At 35.6% G+C, this 23,578-nt stretch overlaps 1 protein-coding gene across 7 annotated transcripts in view; it reads right to left on the bottom strand.

The window, feature by feature from the left end:
• Positions 1–1,673: 1,673 nt before the first annotated feature.
• Positions 1,674–23,578, bottom strand: part of LOC117930145 (putative disease resistance protein At4g10780) — a 74,477-nt gene continuing 52,572 nt past the window's right edge. Inside the window, exons 3-10 of one of the 7 annotated variants that reach the window (XM_034850625.1) lie at positions 20,472–20,589; positions 14,697–15,252; positions 9,794–10,428; positions 8,908–9,003; positions 5,832–6,666; positions 3,380–3,687; positions 2,081–2,174; positions 1,674–1,968 (exon numbers count right to left, since the gene is read on the bottom strand). In XM_034850625.1, the coding sequence (XP_034706516.1) occupies positions 3,578–3,687; positions 5,832–6,666; positions 8,908–9,003; positions 9,794–9,907 (1,155 nt within the window). In that variant the 5' untranslated portion in view covers positions 9,908–10,428; positions 14,697–15,252; positions 20,472–20,589 and the 3' untranslated portion in view covers positions 1,674–1,968; positions 2,081–2,174; positions 3,380–3,577. Of the gene's footprint in view, positions 1,969–2,080; positions 2,175–3,379; positions 3,688–5,831; positions 6,667–8,907; positions 9,004–9,702; positions 10,429–14,696; positions 15,253–16,473; positions 17,842–20,471; positions 20,590–23,578 lie in introns of those variants that run through there. The other 6 variants (XM_034850620.1, XM_034850621.1, XM_034850622.1 and 3 more) reach the window with 6 other exon arrangements.

The raw sequence follows: 23,578 nt of genomic DNA, 5'->3' as shown, positions 1-23,578 counted from the left end.
GAAAGAGGTGGTCCAACTTGAGGGACTAGTTGATGAAGAAAATCATTTCAAAATCTACTTGAGCTGACATATTTGTGGCAGGAAAACTCTAAGCTAGGTCCTGATTTTCAAAATCTTGAGACTATTCAAATATGGAACTGTAACAACTTGCTATATTTGGTACCAGCCTCAGTGTCCTTGCGGAATCTCGCAACTCTAGACATATGGTCTTGTAATAAATTTGTTACCTGCCCTCAATAGCTAAGAGTCTGATGCAACTCAAAAATCACAAAATAGAAGGATGAGATATGATGGAAGAAGTAGTTACCAATGAAGGAGGGGAAGAAACAGATGAAATTACTTTCTGTAAATTAGAAGAAATGGTGCTCCGTCACTTGCCAAATCCCCAAGATGAAAATTTTCTCTCAGGGCCTCCTGGCTACACCAAAGCTAGAGAGAGTAGAAGTGGCAGATGATGAGGGGCGCTGGAAGGATGATCTTGACACCACCATCCAACAGTTGTTTATAAAGGCATATGGTTCGTTCTGACTCGTCAATCTTCATTTATCGTGACTTTTTTCTTATTGCACTAGAACTCCTACCAGGGAATTTGTTCAGTAGCTTAGAGTGATTGAAATGCAAGTGTAGCTGAACAAACCCTGTTTTGGATCACCAAATTTATGTGTGCTCTTGTGGCCATGTGTTACAAAGATCCATCTAGCTAGAGGCCTATCCGAAACACATTCTGTTACCAATCCTAATAAAATATAGCCAATATCAATTATCATTTTTTATTTTATTAGGGAACTTCCTCAATTATGGATCACTTGGTTTTACATCTATAGCCACAAGACAAATAATATCTAATATGATCTCAAACCATCTAAATATAAATTCACCGGATTACTATTGACTTAAACCAAGCCATTGTCATGTCCATGATGACCTTTTGTAGTAAGAAACATTGCTAAAACCTCTATTAATAGTAGAATCAAATCTCGGGTTGGGTTTTGTGCGGGTTTGACATGGGTTAGCCTTCTAATTAGCTCAAGTTGCAACTATAATTAAAGGCACATCTGAACCTTCTTCTCAACCATACCTCCTAGTAAGTTTTTATACTGCTTTTTTTTTTTTTTTATATATTCTATATTTCTTAAAACACCTAATTTCATGGTCATTCAAAGCATCCATCATAAGCTTATATCATATGTGGGAAAAACTTCTTCAAGGTTTCTTGTGAGGCATGTGTAGTATCAATTAGGTGTTTGGATTAGAGAGAGAGGGGCTTAATCGAAGAGGTTAAACGGAGAGGTTGCCGTGAATTTTTACCATCCACATCTATAAATTGACTACACACTCCCCAGGATCTACCTGTTATTACGTTTGCACCACTAGTCAGCATTACCTTACCACCACCTCATCCATCAATCCACCTCTGAAACACCACACTCCGATCATGGTTTCCCTAAGAGCTACCACCTACTGCAGATTTCAATGTAGTGAATTCTCTAACAAAATTGGATGGTAAAGGCATGCAAACCAAACCCGAGGTTGAGGTTCAGAGATGGACCACAAGTGATGAGTGAAAGTAAAGAACAAAAGTTATCTTCAAAAGCAAAAAAAATATTATCACTAAAAACGGTCCTGGATTTGCAGATTAAAGAAGCATTAAAATTAGCATAGGCACTTACATGTGACCAACTTGAGAGAATCACCTTCCATTAAAATAAAAGTTGAGAATTTGTTTATGCCTCATCAGCTAGCCTCACTCTCAATCACTATAAAATGACCTCCACAGTTACATGGACTACCAACTAATGTTTAGTTTATTACTGACCCTGACATGCATATCCCTAATTTGAATAGAAAAATAAAATTGGACTAAATATATTTAGTTACTTTTCATTGAATCAGAACAAGATAAATATCTCAAAAGGCATCTTACACATGAGAAAATGTAAGGCTAAAAAGTAGAGATAAACTATGAATCTGCATGGAGAAAAAAAAAAAAAGGAAAAGGAAAAGGAAACAACTGTGAGATATAGCAGTGGAGTTTCTGATTAGAAGCAATTTATAGCTCTTTGAAAGTTTAGATACCTACCTGGAAACTTGACTAATGGGGTTTCCAATCATCAGAAATATTATGCTATCTATCTTGGATACCCATTATATCGAATACCATATCATGATCACCACTGTGGGCAGACAAAAAAAAAGCTGATAAGAAAATTTTGGAAAATTTTAACATGAGCTTGGTACTTTACTATATATAGCATAGAAATTAATCTTATCATTCATGACATCAAGACTAAAACAGGAATATATCTTCATGCATATAAGCTGCATGTAGTTACCAACAGTAGGATATTCTATTAAGCTACTATTTACCATCACATGATGATAAATAGCTTTAATCTATGAAAGGTTATTAGTCGGAAGTTGGAACCTCATCCATATTTATTCCTTATTTATGGAGCCTACATGAAGACCTAAAGATATATGGTTCACTCGTCACCTAAAAGCTTAAACTTTTAGCCCAAATTAGAAGCTTAATATGATATTAAAGCATGGTTTTGAGCCTTTTTATGATTAACTTCTGAGTTTGCCTTCATTTCGTTCTTTTGACAACTTCTAATCATGATTTTGATCCCATTTTTTAGTAACTTCTACAGATCATTCCTACCTGTTTTTCGACAACTTCTGAATATGGTTTTGATCCATTCTTCAATTTTCACAACTTCTAATCATGTTTCTGGGACAATTATTTGTTTGGCCTTTTTCAACAATCAAAAGATCAAACAATCCTTGGTGTTGATTGTTGATATCTTCATTAAAACAGTTCCTCAGCCTCCACAAAATCTTATTGCTATAAAATTAATGCTCTATTCTCCTCAGCATCAATTTGAGAAGTGTAGGAAGACTAAAAGAGGAACATATTTTCCTATATGGGTTGTTGTAATTAAGTTGTCTATACTGACCAACAGGAGATTCTAATTGAGCTACTTTAGGTAATAGTGAATTGTGGTTGATTTGATAACTTAATCATAGCCAATATTGTAATCAATTCTTTGGGGATATATAGTGGATTCTAAAGAAAGGTAGACTTTTTTCTTACTTATCTTTCAAAATTTTTGTCTTTTAATTTTTATCCAATTACATATAGCAGATTATATAAGGAACAATTTGAAGTATTGAAACTTTCATCAATGAGAACAGTTGCAATTGATCTGGTAAATCGGTTAGCAGAATAGATATTATTTCAATGTAATTGAAATTCAACAAACATAGAAACCACCAGTATGATTCCAAGTTTGCCAATTTTACTAAAGTAGTACTTGGTATAAAGTATGATACCATAGTACCAGGAAGTTTTTACTTATCAAAAAAAAAAAAATAGTACCTGGAAGTTTATTAACCGAAGAACAAGCTTTCTCAACATGACTGGGAGTAAGATGAGTAACGCTTGCACCAATGCATCAATTATCATCCTGAACAGCCATCAAAAAATAAGGATGGATATAATGAAACAAAGAATCAATACAAAGATGAGAAAACACCCAACATTGTTTCTCGAACCAACTCTCTTTCTCACATGCTGCTAACCGTTTCTCAACTGTTTCAAGTATTTCTTTCCAGATAAAACCTTCGTCTTTAACCTCGGCAACTTGATGCTCAATTTATTCAAGGACAAAAAACCATGGACAGCTCCTGCAACAAAAGGGATGTTACAAAAGCAATCAATAAATCATAAACATATCAGCAATATTAAACTTCTATATTATAAAAGTCTAATGGCAGACTCCATAGCATCAACTACATATTCCATTGCTCTATCTGCTTCTAGGACCACATTTGCCTTCCTACAAATCCCTTCTAGCTGTTCAGAACAAGCCCTTTCATTTTCCTTGTTTTCAGCTATTCCAACCAAGAAACTTCTACCTCAACCTGCACAATGAATTTACTTTTCCTTTACATCCTAGAACAAAATCCATCCCCGGCCATGTTGCATAATAAAAATATGTAACATAAGATCAAAATTATATAGAACTTCAAAGTTGATATTTTGCATCCATCAACCAAATGAGACCTAGAAATGCATGTTTAGAATTAGCATATGGAACTCAACCATTTGCAGAGTACTTTTTTCCAAAACATTCCATTCACCAAACACGTTAACCAATTCACAGGAATTTTCCAAATTCTGCTTGAAGTGACTCATGTATAGATGGATACCCTTGTAATGGCCAAGGATAAAGCCATTATGTAATACAACAAGGTCCAATATGAATCCAGTCCCCCTCCACTCACATATCCCACCTTTATCCTTATAAGCTCCATAACTCAAGCAAGGAAGCGGGGCTAATAAAAAATAAATTAAAAGACAAGATGAAATAAAAGGATGAAATGCCATTAGGCTTTTGCTTGATCTATTAACGGGAATGGAATACATAGTACCCTGCATATTTAGAAGAGTCTTATAAGGTTCCCTTTATTTTGCTTTATTTCCTTTTTCTTTTCCTTGACAGCTCTCCATTTTTTCTGGCCAAATGTGAGATTGATCTTAGTTATTATGTTTTATAATTATGTGGAGTTCCATTTCTCTACAATTAACAGTGTGATTGGGTCTTTTCAATTACTTTAGATGCCTCTTTAGCGGTAAGTCTAATTGCCATAGCAGCATGTTGCTTGTTCCATTCTCAAATCTGAAAATCTGATGCAAGTTTTTCTATATTAATAAAATAATATTAAATCATATATTGTCTATTAAAGGAGAGAAAAACTTCTAACCATATTTGGATTTTAGAGTAATTTTTCAAAAGGAAAACTGAAAAATAATGGGATTAACTTCTCAAGACGAACTTAATAAATCACATTGCTTATATGTTTCAGCTTGTGTTTCGAGTTTGCTCTCACTTATAACTCACATCACACACCAAAAAACCCTCCCAAATTCACTTTGATACTGCTAATAGCCTACACAAAACACATGTTGAACATGAGGAAGTGAGACTCTTACCATCTAATCTTTTTCAGGATCACCACCAAACAACCTCAGGGAGCAACGACCACATAGCCACATAGTTACTAAGAAACCAAAACTTTAACCCAGACAATCACATTGCATCCAAGTTCTGTATGGCCTATCTCAAAAATCAAAACTCTAAACCCACCCATTTCCAAAAGAGAATAGAAAACACTAGCCCAAACTCCATCTCTTGGTTTTGAAGGAGAGCTGTTGCAGGGAAAGAGCAATCAGAATTACTGAAAACAGAAATCTCCACTGAAGATGGCCTTGAAAGGAGGAGCTGGTTTATGATTTGATGAAACCAAACATAGTCATAGAACTGAAGTCCGAATTGATTAACATCTGTGGCATCTGTGGACCAAAAGAAATGGGATTTAGTGGTGAAGGATGTATCTAGAGCAGCTGAGGATGATGGCAGGAGAGACGTTGAGAGGGTTTGAAAAGAAGGGGCAATGAAAATAAGAAGTATCAAGCTGTGGTGTTTGAGAGCAGATATGAGCCTTTTATATTTAGGCACTTGTTAAGAGCATCAATATTAGACCAAACCAAAGGTTATGCTTATTAAAGAGGGTCAAGATTGGGTCCTCTGTACAATTCATCCCCTTTCCTAAAGATCAAGATTGGAGCCTAAGTCATCAAGGATATAATTTTTGTAGTAGTGCATTCATTCATATTGCAATGACAATCATTTTAAGGTACTAAAAATATTTCTGCTAGGAAAAGCATAGCAATGGATAGAGTGCCCTGGTGCCTAACTAACAAACACATGAGGGAAAGGATCATTATAAACGTTCATGGAAAGCAAATTTGGTGAATTGGTACATACCATGCAGCTGTATAAACAACTTTTGAATGGTGGTATTGAGGTCACCTTCCCAATGCCATTCATTATCTGCCACATCTACTCTCTCTAGCCTTGGTGTAGTTGAGAAGCCTTGCGAGAAAACTTTCATCTTCGGGCATTCTTCCACTACCAGATGGTCCAAGGATGGGAATGTGAAAGTATAGCCTCCTGAACAGAAGCTTGTGAGGTTTGCTAAACAAACAAGTGCAATGTGTTCTAATTTGCAAAAAGCAATCTCCTCTGTTGCTTCGCCTCCTCCTCCGGAAACTACTTCTTTTATCATATCTGATCCACCTACTTTGAGGTTTTTGAGTTGCACCAGACTTTTAGCTGTTGATGGTGGTAGCAAATTAACCAGACTGCCACAAGACCATACATCTAAAGTTGCTAGGTTCTGGAATGTCACTGAGCTTGGTACCAAACTTATCAAACAGCCACAGTTCCATACTTGAAGAGTTTCAAGATTTTGAAAACGAGGGCCTCGTTTGAAGTTTTCCTTGCACAAATGTGTCAGCTCAGGTAGGTCATGCAGCTGTACTTCTCTTAACTCAGCAAGTGCCATGGCATGACTTTCCTCATCAACAAGTTCTTCAAGTTGTACAACCTCTTTGACTGAACCACATCTTCTCACATTGAGCTTTTCCAGATTATGTAACGTATGAAGCATAAAGGATGGAATTGCAACCAAATTATCTCCATATCTAAGTACATTCAGAACTCGAAGTTTGCAAATGGACTGCACTGGAAATTGCTCTTGCTGTATTTCTGTGGTGCTGTTACTATCCAATGTCAATTCCTCCAAATTAGGGAATGCAACCTGATATATCCCTCAAACAAAATAATTTAGTCTGTCAAATTACAACTATCATATAAATTAGGAAGTGCATTTTTATCTCTAATTCAAACAAAAGGCATGGCAAAACTAATACAACATGTGATGTTGTTTATATATAAAAGTGACGATGGGCACGGCGGGTAGCAACAAATCACTTTGCAATAAAGTCACATTTTATAGGTCCATGAAAGTTGGAATCATATTGGAAAAATAAGTTCAATTGACTGCATAATCCACTGAGGAAATCCTTATGCTTACCACAGTAATACGGCATGATGAAACTTGATTATACCCTATATTTTAGGTTCAATTTTCCTTGTTAATTTGGTAAAAAAATATATGTAAGCCCCAGTTTGGAATCTTTTTTAAAATAGTTTTTAAAAACAACTCTTGAAAACAATTTTATGCTTTTTTCAAAAACAAAATTAAGTTTGGAAACTAAATTCTAAAAGACAGTTTTCTATTCTAAAAAAAAAATTAAAGACAACAAAAAATAAACTTGTTTGGTTAACTTAGTAAAAACGGCTTTATAAATCAAATAAAAGAAAAAACTCGTTTGGAAGTTAGTTTTTAAAATTGAGTGTTTTCTTCCAATGATCAACATGATCAAAATAAATAATGTATAGATTTATAAAATTAAATTTTTTATAATTTCATCCTTTTTCAAAACAAATCATTATATTTTTTATAATTAATAAATAAGCATAAGAAAACAATGGCCCACATACAATAGCTCGGATTTCTATTAGCTTCAAGAAAAATAGCAAGACTCAGCAGCAACTATGGTTCATATATGATTCAAACATTTCTTGATTTGCTTTCTATTTTCAATCAACACCAATTCAAATCATATCAAAGCCTCCACCCAGAGATTTAATACCAACACCTCTGGTTGTTGGTGAGAAAAAGGTAGGAAAGGACTACACCCACGCTTAAGCTGATGATAGTCTCACTTTTCTTGGATATTAACAAAACCCACATCATAAAACTCAACACTTCCTTTCCTCCCATTTCTTTTCTTAGCAAGCAAACACTAAAACTCAAGTGAAGCAAACAATAACAAATCAAGATATCACAGAAATGAAAGCATGTCTTAAGAAACAAAAACTGTAATGCATTTTGGCAGAAGTGGTAAGAGTTCTAAGGCTGTAAGCTGTAAAAGTGAGGGACAACATTTGAAAATTTTACATGATTTTTTTTACAAAAATAAAATAGAAACAAAGACAAAAGATAAAACTGAAAATACTTCAAAGAATGGGATTTCGAGAAAATGGGAGTTGAAGGATGAGAACAAAAAAGGATTAGAAAAGGAGAGTTTGGGTTTGGAGGTGAAGAGATTCAAATTCAATCTTTTTTGGAGTGAAAGTGCTTTGAAAAAACAGAGAGAACACAAAAAAAAAAATGTTTTCAGAAGTAAAAATATATAATTTTTCCTGCATTTTCTAGGAAACCAAACAGATTTGATGATGCATTTTGATGGAGACCCACCTCCCGATGCTCAACTCAGAAACCATTTGATGATGTATCTGTTTCTGTAATTGAGATCTGTGAGGACCTTCACAAGAACTAGGCTGAAGAACAAGAGGTTCTGGTGTGTTCTTTTGTTCATGTTGTTCTCTTGTTCTTAGAACACAGTACCAAAAATAAGAAAAAACAGCTGAAAGGCGTTCTCTGAAAACACCATGTTTTGGGAGGAGTTTCCAAAAAACTGTTTTCCAATCTTCTTCCTGCCAAACTTGTTTTCCATCTAAAAAGGGTGTTTCTGTTTTTTAGAACAGTTAACAAACAGGGCCGCATGAAGGTGTGTGCAATGATTGGACTTCAAAATAAGAAACGGGTTGCCTCAAGCCCTAGAATGCTCAAGATTTACAATTAAAGTTACACCATTTCTGTAGTAAAGGGTTCAAGCTTACTATTTTAGGGGGTCTTACTTGGTACCCAAAATGTAAAAATAAAAAATAAAAAAATAAGAAAGATCTGATCAGATGACTAAGTCTAACCTTACAATTTTGAAGTCCATTTCCTTCAGAACATTCAGAGCAGTCATTTGACAATTCAAAGATTTGATATGAATTTTCTCAAAGAGATGAAACAATCAAATTGATGTAACTGATGTTGTGTATACTAATTGTTGACATGACATGAACCAAATGGAAAATTTAATGAAACATGGCAAGTATGCAACTTGACGTTAATTAAACCCAGAAATGTTGGAATTCATACTGTCTCGAATAAGGCAAGTGGCTGTTGAATTGTGATATCGACTTTGCCCTCCAGATGTACTTCTTGGAATGTTGGAATTTTGTAAGCAAATATCTTTTTTTTTTTTTTTATCAGAAACGAAGAGAAATATATTAATAGAAGGAAAGATACAGGAGAAAGAAAGAACAAAGAAACAAAAGAAACCACTAGAAGGATGAGAGGTCCTTCCTACACAATCTGAACAACATAAAAACCCCCAACATTAGCTAAAAACAAAGAGAAACCCCCCCACACTCAAACTTTTGAAGCGCAAACCTCACTCCAGTTGAGTTGTAACACATTTAAAGGAACTCCTCTAAAAGCTGCAGAACAAGAAGCCCAAAGAGAGGAATAGAACAAAATCAAATCCCATAACGTCTCTTCCGATCTCCCCTTATCCTCAAAAATCCTATTGTTTCGCTTTTGTCACACTATCCAAACCAAAGTAAGGCAAGCAACTTGCCACAGAGTCTTGCCTCTTAAGGAATTCCCCAAGCCTTTAAAAGCAATAACCAACATGTCCACAAACCTCCTTGGAGGGACCCAAACCAACCCAACTAGCTTGAACAACTTGTTCCAGAGTCCAATGGTAACAGGACAATGAAGAAAAAGGTGATCAATCGACTCTCCATTTCCTTTGCAAAGAATGCACCATTGAGGACAGAGGGACTTGTAGGGTCTTCTCAATTGCAACTTGTCATTGGTGTTCACCTTCCCATGAGCTACTAACCAAGCGAGGGCCTTAACCTTTGAAGGGGCTTTTGAACTCCACAAAAACTTGGCCGGAAGGAACAAAATAGGATTAGAGACTTTTGACAAGGCCAAGAAAAAAGATTTCACTGAAAACAAGCCTGATGAAGACAAAGACCACTCTATTGCATTCACATACCTCCAGATTTTTCAACAAAGGCCATTCTGAAGTATGTGTCCCAGGGTAGAAACTCTTGACATGTTGCAGATTCATCAGTCTCAGAGAGGTCATATAGGGAATACAAACCTAGGAGCTGTCTCCACTCCATGTTCCTTCACAACAAGTTCCTCTACTCCACAAGATGATACCCGCAGGTCCTGAAGTTGCACAAGGTCTCTAACTAAAGAGGCTGGAAAAAGGTATTTTAGACTCTGACAATGACCAACTTCTAATAACTTCAAGTTTTGAAAGGTGAGAATTCCATAGGGATCCTTATTCCATATATGCTTAAGGCTTGGTAGAAAATATAAAACCAGTTTACTCAACACACTGGCTGTTACAGCTTCCTTAACATTTATCCACTCCATGTCATAAACCACTTCTAATGAACTACAGTCTACCGCTCTCCGAAACTGTAGACTCTGTAACCTGTTCAGCATACTGGATGGAAAAATATTCAGCAGTTTTCCACAGGATGCTACCCTAATCTCTTTTAGTTGGGAAAAGGAATCTTCAAGAAGTTGGTTGTGCCATATCTTTTCCACATTATCCAGGCCTGAGATATTTAATAATTCCAAGCTAGGAAATGCTACCTGCAGAATTCATTTAACCATTCTATTAATGATACCTATATATTCCAAATGAATGACATAAAGATGATATAAAACACACAAGGTTGATATGAGACAAATAACTATGCTTGTGAATAGCCAGAACGGTGAAAGAAGGACAAAAACAACATTAATGCTTTATGGTTTATGAAGCTGCTAGCAGAGCTACCTTTCCCTTTGATTCCACATGCCAAGTGATTGGTGTTGACAAGTGCTAACCACATATTTAGAGATTTCCAGTCTTATTCTATATTAGCTTTCATATCCAAGTTGACCCTTTATTTTAGGATTGATTATTTTAATTTCTATAGGCAAGGAGTGCTTACAGTTTGGTTTTGTATTCTCCTTAGTGTTGAGTCCCTCAGAGCAAGAACTTTGAATTTATAGTACTCAATGAGTATTTGGGTGTCAAACCCAAAAAAATGACTGAAACAAGTGCAAGAAGAGAATGAAAGACAGTTTTTGTATTTTTGTTATTAGTCTTTGAAATGGTAAGAGTAAAAAAAAAAAAAAACAAGGCATGTAATTAAGAAAACAACCAACGTTTTGGGTTATCATAAAGTATCCCCCATACAAGCTATCTTTGGAATATCATTGCAATGCATAGCTCATCACCACAAGTGTGCATGGCACCATAACATTCAATGCATTCCTTCATCTAATTCCAACCCAAAGATACACAAACAGATTCTTCTTCTCTTCACCATTCCAAACTGATCTATACTATGATAAGGTTCAAATGTACCAATTCTTACTCCAGCATCAACTCCTTCAATTTGAGTCATTCCAAGCAAGCTAAGGGGTACAGAGGCAACAAGAAATGTGCACTATAAAACCTTTCCTAACTGAGCTAATGCCTAGGTTGAGATGAACAGGCCAAATTAGGGAGTGTCTCCTACATGTTCCTCAAGTATACATGTTAGAAACAATAAGAATGGAGTAACCCAAGCTTTCCCTCACCTTGGCTTGGAAATTTAGCCACTCAGGTGGCAACACAAAATAAATTACAACTGAAAATCAATGCTGAAACTGAAATTGAAGATTTTATAAATGGAAATGAGGGTTTAAAACTACACCAATCTACTTCCTCTTGAAGAATGATCATATTCTACATTTCTCCCTCTCTATTTCTCCATATGTAATGGTCAGCCTTCACCTCCCTTAAATAGAGCAAAAAAGAAGCATGAGCAGCAAGAGATATAGCCGACAGCTGTAGAGAAAGCTAGCAGCTGCTGTAATGGTTATTTTGAGCATTGATAGCAGCTGGAAAATGTAGGAGAACCAGTTGGAATATGTGGCAGGGACAATTAGATACATTATAAAGTGTAGGGCTGCTGGCAAGTTTTAGTTATAATGCAACCAAAAATTACAGGACACGCTACAGAAATATATTAGACCAAAATTAGGGATTTAGTAAGAAATCAGAAGAAGTAATGTAACTAGAGCTCAATTTTAAAGTTAAATACCTTAGTTTGGGCATAAAATAAGTAAATATTGAGCTTCTATCAAAGAATAGATTTGTAGCTGTCATATTTAGCTTCTTGATTTTAGGGATTTCATTATTATTATTGCTGCAAGTTAGGAATAGACTGTAGGGATTTGTATTTTTTTTTTTTTTTTGATACGCAAAAGCTTGTATTAAGAAGCACCAAAAAAAGGGGGCACACCCAACATATATAAGCAGTATACACAAAAAAAAAAAACAACCCAAGCACCAAAAAAGAAAGAAGAAACCTAGAAAAGAGCAAGATTAGCCACTATAAAGAGACTACAGAAAATTCAGATGAGAGGGTATCTCCAAATCCAGCAGTTTGGACCACTCCACAAGGGATCTGAAAAAGAGAACCCTCAGTCTTTGGTCCGACAATTCTTCGTTTTCGAAGATCATTTGGTCGCTCTCTCCCCAAATACACCAAAATAAGTAAATCGGAGCCAGCTGCCAAACTGCTCTTTTCTTCTTCCCAAGTCCCTTGAATTTCCATTCTAGAAGAAGATTTCTCACTGAAGTCTGGAACACCCAAACCAAACCAAAAGTTGTTAACGGCATTGTCCAAAATTATCTTGTCCTATCACAATGAATCAAAATATGATCAGTTGACTCTTCACTATCTTTACAAAGAATACATCTATAAACCAAGGGTCATCCCCTCTTCATCGACATATCTACAGTTAATATCTTCCTCCACACTGCTTCCCAAGCAAAAAAAAGGAGTTTTGAGAGGAGCACCTGATCCCTAAACCTCTTTAGCTGGAAATAAAATATTGTTCTCAGCCCTTAAAGAAATATAGTAAGACTTGACACTATACTTTCCCTTCCCATCATTTTTGCAAATTAAAGTGTCCTCCCCCTTCTTGCACTTTTGAAGAAGAGATGTATTCCAAAAACTGAAACACCTCTTGCTCCCAATCTTGGAAGGGTCTTCTAAAAGAAACCTCCCAACATCCACCTCCACCCCCTCCCCTTCCCCGTAAATCTGCCACTGTTGCATTCTTGTGGGAAGAAAGCCTGAAAAGAGTTGGGTAAACATCCTTCAACTTAATCTCCCCAACCCAACTATCCCACCAAAATCTTGTGCGTCTACCATTTCCAATGCGGATGTTGGTTCTAAGAGTGAATTTATCCCAACCTTTTCTGATGTCTTTCCAAAGACTTAACCTGTAAGAATCCCTCACCTCTCTAGTGGTCCAACCCCCTCCACCTCCCCAAATTTCCAAGAATGACTTTTCTCCAAAGACTTTTCTCCAAATTTCCCGTAGGGATTTGTTTTAGATTCAGCCTTGTATATAGTTTTTCTCTTTTCTTATATATATTGCACAAGCTATGAAGTAAATGTACAGAAAAATTTCTCTCTAAATCATCATAGTACCAAAGACACCTCTATTAGTTTGATGCTTTTACTGATCACCTATTCCTTTTGCCTCCTATCCTTGCTGTTTGAGTTTGCAACTGCCCTCCCACAAAGAATCATGTTTGAATTGGTGACAAATGTTTCTGGTTCTGGAGCACCACTGCTTATTCCTTCTGTTGTAACAGTTCAACATGATAATATGTACATACAGATGACTTCTAACAAACTTGACGGTATGAATTACTCTGCATGGTCCTAATTTGTGAAGCTGCAGGAAAGGGGAAGTTGGGATACTTGAATAGAGAGAAGAAACAACCAATTTTTTCTGATTCATTTGTCTATGCTTGGCCGAGGAGAATGCAATGTTGATGTCATGTCTTCTTAATTCAATAACTTTAGATATTAGTTCACCTTTTCTTTGACTTCCTACAACTGATGATACTTAGGATGCTATGGCTCAAACTTATTTCAATGGTAGTGATGCTGCCCAGATTTACAAACCTAGTCACAAGACACATGAGACTAGACAACAGGGGAAGACATTGACCAGCGATGTTTCTACTCCTTACACTAATTGGCAAGACCTTGATTTTCTCTAGCCAATGTGATATGGAGTGTGTTGTAGATACAACAAACCTAAAGAAGAAAATCAAGAATGAGAGTAGTAATTTTTATTTTTATTTTTTGATAGGTAAATAAGAGTTGTAATAGCAACACCTAGAAGTGGCGAAAAAAGTACACACGAAGTATACAAACAACGCCCAAGAAGCTAGGCAAAAAGAAATATGAAAAACCCTTCTCCTAACTAGACAATAGGCACTCTATAAAAACAATCATGGACAAAGAATGATCTTCTAAATATACCCTACCCCAATTCACAAAAGTGTACAAAAAAGAATGTTTTAAAGCTTGGTCGGACCGTTCAATGTCATTGAACACTTTTTCATTTCTTTCCTTCCATAAGGTCCACATCAAGCAAAGGGGGTCAGCCCTCTAAGCCTTCTCCCTTCTCTTACTCACAAAAGTTCCATGCCAACCAATCAAATTCCTTTTAATTGAGGAGTGCAGGAACCACTGCACATCAAATGGAGAGAAAAGCAAGCTCTACAGCATTATAGCCTTCTTACAAAATAGGATCAGGTGGTCCCTGGTTTCCTCTTCCTCTTTACACAAGTAACACCTATTCGGCATATTCTAACCCCTTCTTTTGAGCTGATCAATGGTCAAGATTCTGTTCCACGACGCTTCCCAAGCAAAAAAACTTACCCTTAACAGAGCCCAAGACCTCCAAGGAATCTAAAATGTTCCATGTGCAAATTTCAAACCATTTTACCCTAAACAGAGTGTTAAAAAGAAATATTACGAGATGGTAAAGTAAAGGATTTTAAGAGCCAAACTGACATTTTCATTGAAGAGCACTCCAAAGGGTACATCTAGGTTTCCATGGTCAAGCTGTTGTAGAGAATGACATCTGGGATAGACACTTGTTAGGTTGAGCAAAGATTCCAGTGAAAGGTGGGTTAATTGAGGAAATACGATATTGCCTATAGCCATCACTTCTACACCTCTAAGTGGCACAGGATCTGAGGCCATAGAAGGAAGGAAAAGGTTTCTCAAGCTGCCACAGTTGTCCACATTCAGCCATTTCAGGTTTTGGAAGCACAAGTTGTCTCTAGGGTCTGTCCTTGTTGCATATATGCCTCAACTTAGGAAGACCAATTAAGCTTAATTTTTTCAACTTAGAGAGCAGCCGAACATGTTCATTATTAACATCTATACCTTCAAGATCAAATACTTCTTCTAGTAGATCACGGTTTTTTAAAATTACTACTTCCAAATTCTGTAAGCTGCTTAGCAAAAAGGATGGCAAGAATTTCAATAGTGATGCACAATTCTCGACATGTAGTGAGTGGAGGTTGCCGAAGGACTCAGATGGAATTTGACAATGCCATATCTCCTACAACATGGAAATTTTAGATAGGATCAGTACAGTAATATATTGCAGTAATTGCATATATCAAACTTGCAAGGACAAGAACAGAACTGCAATAAATATGTTTAGTCAGTAATCATAATTTAACATGTATTAATGATAATTGAGATCTCAGTGGAATCAGTGTCCTGTCATGCATGTATATAATTGCTAAAATGTTGAATATAAGGTCTGATTTCTCATAATTTTAGGCATTTGCATTTTTTAATTAAAAAAAAATTAATTTTATAAAATATAATTAATTTCCATGGAACATAATATAAAAGAATAGCATTATTATATGTTAGGTCTAACATAGTTATATGTTAGGTCGGAGTTGGGTCAGGATGTCCAACATACATTGCCTTCGTGTTATACTAAGCCCTGAATGGGTTGGGTAACCCCATTAACATTGCATTGATAAACCAGAATAAATTGGCAAGAGAATTTTACACCAAGCCTCTCCATAACTAGTGGTATGTGGGTAAATCACCAACAAAAACCTCACAGGCTCTGTGAGGATTGCAACAGTTTTCTCATTAAACATCAATGAAAAAAGATTGAATTGAGCTAGAACTAAGCAACTTTTTATAAGTACTTTGTAAGTGGACAATGGAAATAAAAAATAAGTTGAGATTATTTTCTGCATCTTTCCCTATAATAATTTCAAATGCCACTTGTTATGGTAAGCAAATTGCTATTTGATCTAAAGACTAAGCAAACCAGAGGTATGTATCCATAACATATGCACCATATTGTCCTGCTGCCCCTCATGCATAATGCATGAAGCATAAGATACTAACAGTGAATGATCATATAAAGGAGAAACATACAAATATTATTGAAGTGCGTTTCATGAAGGTACAACTCTTTGATGAAGAGCTTCAAAGACTGAAATAATAGTATTATCTTCTGTATTTTATAAAATACCTATTAGGTAAGCATTATTTTCCTTGCCTATCATTAAAAGATTGAAATTTAGTACAATAGACAATCATTCGTATCAAAGGTGAATATCTTTGCTGGTAAAGTGCTGTAAGAATAAGGGTTCTAGATTATAGCACTTAGGACTTGAAGTGGAAGTGGGGCTTGTTGGCCCAATTGCTTGACTAGCACATCCTGAGAATTTCTGCTTAAAGAATAACATTACCTAAATTGACAAGGGAAAATAAGATGCCATAGAAAGGACTATTAAGCATAAAATACCTGTTTGTTGGAAAGCAGTATGTGAGTACCAGGTTCACCCTCCAAACAAATTCCTTCAGACTTTACTTGAGTTGACCTCAATTCTTTCATGCTTACATAAATGGAAGGCAGTGCCTTCACTTCTGAACAGAAGTTTAGCAGCTTTGGTAGATGTTGGAATGTCAAGGATCGTAATTGAGGGAACAAAATTGTATCAGCTACATCACTGCCATCTTTTAATTCTTTGCCATATTGTTCAACCACATCCATAACCCTGCATCTTTTTATTTCTATTTCTTGGAGTTGTGGAAGGCTTCGAGCCAAAGATATTGAAAAAAGACATTTAATTCCATCACAATCATCAACTTTTACAATTCTCAAGTAACCAAAGGACCCTGGTGGAAGTTGTCCATGGCACACTTCTTGCAAGTTAATCAGCTTTGTGAGATACAATGACTCCAAGGCAGGGAAGACAGGATTTCCTGGAACTTGTTCCACTGAATGCATGATATATTGAATTTTTGGACTGCTTTCAACATGAAAATGCTTTAATGCTGGAAAACCTTCCCTATCTAATTCAGAAAGAACATGATTAGCACCACTAAGTTCACTTAAGTATAGATCTTTTGCTCTTTTCAACAATTTACTAATACCATCCATGGAATGGAGGCTTGTGTTGAGCTTATTGAGCTTCAGTGATTCTATGGTTTCACAATTTTCACAACAACTCCAGACATCACCAATAAATATTTTAAATCTTATCAAGTTCTCAAAGAGTATGCCTTTTGGCAGTAACTTGGCATCTGGTACTTCTATATCTAAAGTGACCAAGTGAGACAAATATTTTTGCTCAGCAAGGCTAGCATTAGTTTTTTTATCATTGGATCCTTCAACCTCCCATCCTGTAAAGCTATTTTCCATACTCATACTCTAACAAGCTTGATATGATATTTGTTGGAATTACTTGAAGTTTGGAACAATTACTCAAATCCAACAACCTTAGATGGATTAGTTGTCCTATTTCTTTGGGCAACTGTTCAACATTAGAACCTATAAGGCTAAGAGATTCTAATTTCTTCAGCTTTGCAATTATAACTATATCTCCCAATACGCACCAATCTAAACTCAGTGTTTGAAGATTTGCAAGGCAGCGAAGTGATGAAGGGAGTGATGTAAATTCATATTAGTGAGATCTAAAACTTTGAGCTTTTTCATCCCTTCAAAAAATGTGTTTGGGATTTTCAGAATGGGATCACTGATGTGATTGTAGACCCTCCAATTTGTCCCTTTAGCACATGTCTCTAAGTTCACTTCCAGTACTCCACAATGGTTCCTTGGTGGCCCATTGTTACTCATACTACTTACCTTTTCTTTAGCCACCTTGGAGACATTGGTTGAGGGATTTATCTAACCCCATTGTAACTCTTTGCAACCCTAATTTAGACTTAGGCTTTTCCTTCCTCTTTAGGATAGCTTTTAAGTGCACTTTTAAGAAAGCACACTTAGGCATGTTTAGGTCACTTAGACAATGTCTTGATCACTTTAGGTCACTTAGACATTGTCCTAAACCACCTAGGCCCATTAAGACACATTAGGCCTACCTAGGTCACTTAGGCACATTTGGCCCATTAAGTACCACCTTAGGCCCATCTAGGTTTACTTAGGCTCATTTAGGTTACTTAGACCCATTTGGACACCCCTAGGCCCCTTAAGACTCATTAGGCCCATCTAGGTCACTTAGGCCCACTTAGGCACACTTGGCCCATTAGACATTTTTAGCGTGACTTGTATGACTTGCATGGTTACATGGCTTGTGTGGCTCAATTTTTATTTATTTATTTATTTTTATTTCTATTTTTGTTATTATCAATCACTTGTTTATTTTTATTTGTTATCTTTCTTTTTATATTATTTTTCTTATTTTTTAATTAACTTATTTATTTATTATTGTTTTATCTTTTTCTAATTTATTTACTTATTTATTTATTCATTCAATTATTTAATTTAATAAATTTCATGATTTTGCAAGGAAACTTACCATTGGATAAGGAATGTGGGACTCTCCTTGGAAGCCGTTTTGGGGGAGTTTGAAATTTTGAGGATTTGTTTTGGTGCGGAAGATATGAAGATGGCATGGGAGTCCAAGGAAAGTGAGACTCCTTGGAAGGCGTTTTTGGGAAGTTTGAAATTCTAAGGATATGTTTTGGTAAGGAAGATATGGATATTGGGAGTTTAAGGAAAATTGAACTCCTTGAGAATAATTGAGAGTCCCCAACTACATGTATTTTGGAATATAAAAAGGAGAATTTGAACTGAAATGGGACTTTGGATGGGAAGATGGGAGAAAGAAGGAAAAATGGGAGACTATTATTGGAGAATGGAGAATGGATTCACGGATGAGGGGAATTCTTTTAGAGATCATGTCATTAATGGAATTGTGGGCTGCCATACAAGGGGGAACGACCATTGGAAAGATGGGATTTGTCACTTAAAATACACACGCACCAGAAATTCTAGAGGGGAGAATAGACACACCAGAAAAACATGCACAGTTTGGGAATTCGAGGGGGGTATCATACACGTTTCTGAGAGGGTTTTGGAGGAACACGGACAAGATTTTCTGAAAAGGGTAGACAACCCGCATAAGAATGGAGAGGAAAGGAATTCAACCAACACCATGAAGAGGGCAGCCATCTGAATGATTTACCTAGAATCAACACGCACCATGAGAGGAGAGGGAATGCCACCAAATTTGTCCTTGAAGAACAGCGCATCAGATTTGAGCAGAACCAGATTTTCTCTTGAAGACTGAAGACGTGATTTTGGAATAGAGACGTCATCAAATTATATTTTTGGGAGAGAACAAGCGCACCAGAATTTTCTGGGTGGAGATTAACACCAGAGTTTTCTGAAGGGATGTTGAAGAGAGTGAACTGCATCTTCTGAAGGCTTTCCCAACATGCCTCAATGTGGATTCTGCAGGGACTGTGAATAGGAGGATCTCCATGAGGGCTGCATCCTTGAGATCACACAGCCATACATGACTTTCTAGTCCTTTTTATGAGGTATAGGGACTCAAAGGGGAAAGTTTTTGAATAGGTCTTCAAGATTTTACCCAATAACGCTAGAATTTCCAAACTTTGCACTAGTGTACTTTCCAAAAGCGCTAACAGTTGGCTTGGAGGAGTCTAGACTCATACCTACCTTATTGAGAATTGGACCATAATCTTAGATGTACCTACATCAAGAGGTAAAAATAAGTAGGGGTGTTACCAAGCTACCAAACAAGAACAAAGCTCTGTTATAGGTAACATTTTTTGTCCCTGCTGGGACTAGAGCATGGAACATTGCATAGCTCCACCCCATACACTAGTCGCTTGAGCCAGGCCTCAAGGGCTTGAGCAACTTTAATTTTTCCTAATTAGAAAAGAATAGATTAAATAAATAACTAGCAAAATTTCAAGGATCTCATATGCACACATAGGTGAGCATCATTATCCACGTATTATTTCCCATATCCTTCCAGGCCACTGCAGTAAGAAAAAACGTAAACAAGAATGCACTCCACTCCAGATTTTCAGACCCAAAAAATGCAGAAATACATGACTTCAATAATATGTACAAATAGCAGTGACTTTGGGTACAATGTCTCCATTGAATAAGTAAATGTACTTATTTCCACAAACAACACTGATTGAAACTTTGCCTACAAACTAAAAATAAAATATATGATTCCAATAAATTTAATTTGGTAAAGTCATGTTAACGAATTTTTAAGGCAAGTTAAAATGGTATTCAGGAACATTCAATCTGGTCTAAAACCCTGCAATATTAAACAACATGATTTTGAAAATATCATTCCTCAAGTCTGACTTTCATTTTTCCAATATTATTGCTCAAATCATGGGAGGCTAAATAAGTTAAAGGCAACAACAATTATCATTAAGTAACTGATAGCCTTATCTCACCATTGAAACTGAAATAGATCACTGAAAAAATAAATTAAGTAGAAGACTCACATTTTCTTTTATATAATCATCAAAAGAAGCTACCTCGTTCAGTAATGCCTGCTCTGTCCCATCACTGGGGTCTTTGCTTTTAAGGAAACCAATAAATGCAGGGAAGATCTTAGACCCACTACAGGAAGAAGTTGAATATATAAGATAAAAATTGTAGTACATAAACTCAAACTACCACAAATTTGGAATTTAATTATAAAATTAGAAAATGGAATATGGAAAATTTACCATCGAGGAGATATTGAAAAAAATAATATCATTAGGAAAAAAAAAGAAAAAAGAGAGAGAGAGAGAAATTTTGAGGTAATAAATAAATAGATATATGAAAACACACTGGAAGGATGGAACCAAAGCACATGAGACTGATGCAAGTTACAGTCAACAAAGGTAAAAGAAATTTAAAAATGAAAAATAAATAAAAGAAACAAAAAACAAACACAAAAACAAGAAACAAACAGTCCAAAAATGAGCATTAAGGCTCAAAGTGGTTTCTACCATCAATAAAATTGAAAAAAAAAAAATACTTAGTAATCTAAATTTATAAGGGTAGCAATATAACTCCTTTTCCTTCAGGTGTAGAGCCCAGATCCAAATAGACAGAGACTGCAAATATACTGTTTTAGCTTTCATTTTTAAATTTGATTATGTTAGACTACAAGATACACATTATGGGCCCAAATCCTACAAGTTTAAGCTTTTAGGAAAATTAGTTGTATAACATGGTATCAGAGCCTTATTTGGCAAAAGGTCATGTCTTTGAATATCACTGTAAATTTATTTCCTCAATTTATTAAATCCAAAAGAGCTACTTTATTCCCCAACTTGTTTAGCCCAAAGGAGGCTTCATGTAAGGGAGAGTGTTAAGAGTGCATTGATATACATTGTGGGCCTAAATTCTACAAGTTTAAGCTTTAAAAAAAATCGGCCGTCTAACAAATCCCTACAATCATACACTCAATCCTTTCTTCCATAACCACCATGCCATACCAAGGGTTGTGGGTTTCTTCTGATCAAAGTGAAAAATATGTTGAATAAAAAGAAACAGATAAGAAGGTACATAGATGACTTGACTATTCGCCCGATTCTTGCATTAGTGCAGGTTCAGATATTACTTGTGGTGGAGCTTGAATAAAGAATGATGATGCAACTTATTTATGAGAATCAAATCATCGTTATGAGTGCTACAGTGAATTTGATTAGAAAGTCTTATCAAATTATTTAGTACAAATTGGTGAAATTATATCCTTTCAAATGCCCCCAAATAATATCCTGACTTGTTAAATGAAGCTTAAACAAGCCTATCTCCAAAAGCCTTCTCCCAATCCTTCTTATCAAAGTGAAAAATATATCAAGTAAAAAGAAATGGATCAAAAGGTACATGGATGACTTGACTGTTGGCCTGATTCTTGCATTAATGCAAGTTCAGATATTGCTTGTGGTGCAGCTTGAATTATGAATGATGATGCAACTTATTTATGAGAATCAAATCATCATTATGAGAGCTACAGTGAATTTGATTAGAAAGTCTATCTAATTATTTAGTACAAATTGGTGAAATAATATCCTTTCGGATGGCCCTAAAGAAATGAATTCTCATCCCCATGTGTTTTTTTTCTTTTTTTTAGAGAAATTTACTGGAGATATTGAACTTCACTTGACAGGTCAAGAAGGGTTTCCTAGGGAAAGGGATTAATGAAAGAAGGAAGATAGAGAAGAAAATCCAACAAATTACCATGCCAGCTAAATATCAACTGCATCCTTTGCAGAGGAGACCCAAAAACACTAAAACACACAAATATCATCTGCTTGAGCCATGGAAAACAGAAGAAGTGACAAACAATAGCACCTTAAAATATGATTTTACTGATTATCTTCCATCATTTAAATCTCGAAAAAGTAGCATCCTTTCAACATATGAAAAAGAATGATTTTATTCATTACATTTCCAACAAAATGATACAATATTTATAGTGTACAATTCAACAAAATTAGGAAACTGAATTATACAAAGAAAGTTTAGAAATCTTATACCCTACAAATCAGAAAAAATAAAATAGGAAATATATAACTGTACAATACTATAAATCAAAGTATTAATTCCCTTTCAATCAAATTTCAAAAATTAGGGAGTCAATTCCTTGGTATCTTAATCAGATTAGTTAACACTCCCCTTTAAGCTGGTGAGTGATATTATCTGCTTCCAATTTGCAAGTCATCTTCTGGAATGACCGACTTGATAGACCATTTGTTAGAATATCAAGAAGTTGTCTATCAATTGAAACATAAGGAGGATAGATCAATCCACTATTTAACTTCTCTTTGATAAAATGTTGATCCACTTCAATATATTTGGTACAATCATGTTGACTTGGGTTGTGAGCAATATTAATTAATAATTTATTAAAGCAATATAGCTTTATAGCCTCATTCCACTTCACTCCTGGATCATCAAGAATTATTTTCCGCCAAAGTAATTCACCTATTTCTTGTGTCATAGCTCTAAACTCTCTGAAAATATCAAGAATATACTTTTTATCAAGACATGATGTATAATGAGAAGGGAAATTGTTTCATGATTGTTGAGAGAGAGAGAAAGAAGAAAGACCTTGATTCTCATTAATGTAATGATCTACTTGCAATTGAAAAATATATATATATACAAGGCTAAGAGTCCTACAAGGCTAAGAGTCCTAACTACCATACATGTGTCCTACCATATATGTGTCCTATATTAACAAGGAAAGGTTATACACTATAAATACATTATATTCAACACTCCCCCTCAAGTTGGAGCATATACGTCATATGCACCAAGCTTGTTACAAATATATTCAATCCTAGGACCTCTGAGAGATTTAGTGAAGATGTCAGCTAGTTGATCATTTGAATTAACAAAACTTGTAGCAACACATCCTGATGCGATCTTCTCTCTAATGAAATGACAGTCAACTTCAATATGTTTGGTCCTTTCATGAAAGACTGGATTGGATGCAATATGTAATGCGGCCTGGTTATCACATATGAGTTTCATCTGTTCATCCTTTCCAAATCTCAACTCTCGAAGAAGATGTCTCAACCATATGAGTTCACATGTTGCCAAAGTCATA

This window comes from Vitis riparia, chromosome 14 (genome assembly GCF_004353265.1).
Source record: "Vitis riparia cultivar Riparia Gloire de Montpellier isolate 1030 chromosome 14, EGFV_Vit.rip_1.0, whole genome shotgun sequence".
NCBI lineage: Eukaryota > Viridiplantae > Streptophyta > Magnoliopsida > Vitales > Vitaceae > Vitis > Vitis riparia.
This window is presented reverse-complemented; position numbering and strand designations above follow the sequence as displayed.